General features: G+C 40.9%; 1 protein-coding gene across 1 annotated transcript; it reads right to left on the minus strand.

The window, feature by feature from the left end:
• Positions 1–349: 349 nt before the first annotated feature.
• LOC101341860 (zinc finger protein 280B) lies at positions 350–2,637 on the minus strand. Its single transcript, XM_004386201.2, has 2 exons — positions 1,066–2,637; positions 350–453 (listed from the first exon to the last, which is right to left on the minus strand). The coding sequence occupies exons 1-2, from the start codon at positions 2,635–2,637 to the stop codon at positions 430–432; spliced, it is 1,596 nt and encodes a 531-aa protein (XP_004386258.2). The 3' UTR covers positions 350–429.
• Positions 2,638–3,276: the final 639 nt, after the last annotated feature.

A 3,276-nucleotide genomic window follows, 5' to 3' on the forward strand; every position in this document is an offset into this window, starting at 1 on the left:
CCACCACCTTTTGGTTACCAGTCAAGTGCAAATCGTTTGTACCACCCAGGGACTTTCATATCATTTACTTTGAATGGTTTTGCATCCTTTTATGTTCTTGGGTTAAAGATAGTTAAATATATATACATACATATATATATATACACACACACACATATATATATGTATACACATACACATACTTTTCCGTGTTCCTTCTATATTGGCTCCAAAACCTAAATGAACATGTGCCTCTCCCTCAAATGGACAAGGAGCCACTGCTTCTCGCTAAGCACTGCCTACCTGAGCCCCTTCATGCCAAGCTTCTCATCAGCTTCTGGACACCCAGGCTTTCAGAACTAGCTTATCTTGGGCAAGCACAGCAGAGGCACTTCTGGGAGTTCAGCAGCAAACAGGGCCAGGCCTCACCCCGTAACAAAGCCATTCCAGTCAGACTAGAGTTAATACTGAAATCTTCAACACACGGAAAAAGTTGAAAATAAAATTGAGTATTTAGAAAACCCTACAGATTCTATATACAGAAATAAGAACTTTCAAGCTTAGGCATAACAAGAAATACCAAAATAATATATATATTTTCCTCTCTCTCACATACACACATAAACACTTTCATTTGTTAAGCCAGATATTAAAAAAAAAACCCACTGCCGTCGAGCCGGTTCCAACTCATAGCAACCCCACAGGACAGAGTAGAACTGCCCCATAGGGTTTCCAAGGAGCACGTGGTGGATTCAAACTGCTGACCTTTTGGTTAGCAGCTGAACTCTTAACCACTACGCCACCGGGGTTTCCAAGTCAGATATAGTTACATGAAAATCAGACGATATATTTTAAAATAATACTTCAGACCAAACAATATTGCATATCATGAATTTTAAAAAAATCATGAATGATTCATTGGTTTCTATTCATTTGGTGCTACTGACAAATGTGTGGTTTGTACTTTTTAATGGGGGCTTTTGCCTTGGACTGAAACACTTTAGATTTACAGAAACTAGAATTAATGGTTTTTTCTGGCAATTTTTTTAGACCAAAGGGTGATGGTTCAGAGTCAGATGTACTTACAGTAATGGATGCTACTTCCACTGATCCCAGTTGAAGAGGTCCCAGTGACACTTGAATAACAACTTTTGTTTCAGGAGGCAATCCTTCTAGTTGCTTAGGCTTCTTAAACATTTGATGACACTGAGTCTTATGTTCCATTTTCTCCTTGAAAGTTAAAAACTGTAGTCGGCATTTGGAACACTGGTGAACAGTCTTTTCCCTGTGCCCCCTATAATGACACATGTATGGTGCTGCAGTTTTGAAAATTTTGAGACAGAATGGACAAAGCAAATTCTTCGTGTTTTCATGGCAGGTTCTAAAATGGGTTTCTACATCAGTAAAGGCCGATGATCTATAATTGCAAACTTGGCACACATAGGGCATTTCACCAGGCTTATGCATGTCCTTCATGTGCTGTAAGAGAACATGGTCTGTTTCGAATGACAACTCACAGATTTTACAAACAGTGGAGGGTTCCTGGACGATGTGCACACTTTCAATGTGACACTGCAGCTGGAAGGGAGTGGGAAACTGCCGATAGCAGTGCTGGCAGGAGGTGTGGCTGTTCCAGCTGTCACTCCTCTGCCTCTCGAGTTCCAAATGGTGCTTCATGTGGTTCATAAACTTCACGTTCTTTAGAACTTTCAGGCAGCTGAGGCATTTAAAGTTTGTGTGAGTCTTCTGTTCTGGCTGCCCATTTCCTTCATAACGTCCATAGTAGAAGTCATGAAGTAACACGATGAGATTTCCTTCCTGGGAATCAAAAGTCTTGTTTTCACTTGCTATTCTTGAAAAGTCTGTTTTTGCCAGTCCCCAATTTTCCCTATCTGGATTTATAGTCTTAAAATTGGCACTGTTCTTCGGAAAAGCTGTTGGAAAAGGTGCTCCATTCTGAACACGGCTTACTGAGGTATTAACACCTTTTGGGGGTGTATTTTGCTGCATGTTCCTTGCAGGAGAGATACCTGAGGGGGACAAGGCTAAAGAATGTCTCCCTAGGATTCCATCACTGAGTTTAGGCCTTTTGGGATTTATGCCATTCACTGCAGAAGTGAAAAGCTCCTTTGATACACAAGGCCCTTCATTCACATCTCCTACAGAAAGTGCTGCTCCTCCTGGATGCTGCAATGTACTTGTGAACCTAATCAAAGGAGAGCACACCTCTGAAGCGCTATTAGGCTCAACTTGTGGTGAGTTATTTTTATAATCGGGATTAGACAAGGGCTCAATAATAATAGGACTATCTGTTGATCTCGATTCAGATGGAGAAACTGGTGAGACAGCCACCACTTTTGATGTAGGGGTCATATGACTTGAAGGTTGCCAGATACTGTAAGCAGGATCTTGTCTGAGGTGACCATACTTTTTCCTCCTTGAATACGAACCTGGGGTGACTCTGTTCAAAATGGTTGAAACGACTGGTTTTGAATTTGAAGTGACACCAACAAAGATCAGCTCAGCATCTTCATTTACATGTTCCACCCCAACAAAGATCAGTTCAGCATCTTCATCATTCACTTGTTTGGTTTCCTTTACACTTTTCTGTGGTTCTGGCTCTTGTTCTTCCTCACATAGCATAGAGGGTTGTTCCATTTTTTTTTTTTTTTTTTAAATGCTTGGAGGGTACAGCCACAACAAGTCCTAGGGCTTCCTTTATATAAACTGCCACCTAAGTACAAACACACTACATCAGTAAGTACAGTAAAATGCATTATCTTATTTAATTCATATTTTACAGATAAGGATATTAAGACCGAAAGAGAATATATGACAGCTTAAAATCTATGATTACAAAATCAGATCTATGTGACTCCAAAATCATAGTTTTGCACTACAATGATGATGATCTCTCCTGTTTAAAAGAAAAAAAGTTAAATTAAAAAAGCTCCAACAGCAGCCATCTAAGATACTCCACTGGTCTCACCCCTTTGGGAGCAAGGGAGAATGAAGAGAACAGAATACATGGAAAAGATTAGTCCAAAGGACTAATGGACCACAGCTACCAAGGCCTCCACCAGACTGAGTCCAGTACAGCTAGATGGTGCCCGGCTACCACCACTGACTGCTCTGACTGGGATCACAACAGAGGGTTCTAGACAGAGCTGGAGAAGGATGTAGAACAAAATTGAAACACACACAAAAAAAGACCAGAATTACTGGCCTGAAAGAGACTGGAGAAACCCCGAGAGTATGGCCCCCAGACACACTTTTAGCTCAGTGATGAAGTCACTT

The sequence above is a fragment of the Trichechus manatus genome, unplaced genomic scaffold, assembly GCF_000243295.1.
Source record: "Trichechus manatus latirostris isolate Lorelei unplaced genomic scaffold, TriManLat1.0 scaffold00157, whole genome shotgun sequence".
Taxonomy (NCBI): Eukaryota; Metazoa; Chordata; class Mammalia; order Sirenia; family Trichechidae; genus Trichechus; species Trichechus manatus.

Bases quoted from the DNA above. Each gene is read 5' to 3' on its own strand.
- LOC101341860 (XM_004386201.2), bottom strand. From the start codon at position 2,637: ATGGAACAACCCTCTATGCTATGTGAGGAAGAACAAGAGCCAGAACCA. The intron at 454-1,065 runs GTAAGTACATCT...CGTGTGTTGAAG, and splicing joins TGGAAGTAGCATCCATTACT to ATTTCAGTATTAACTCTAGT.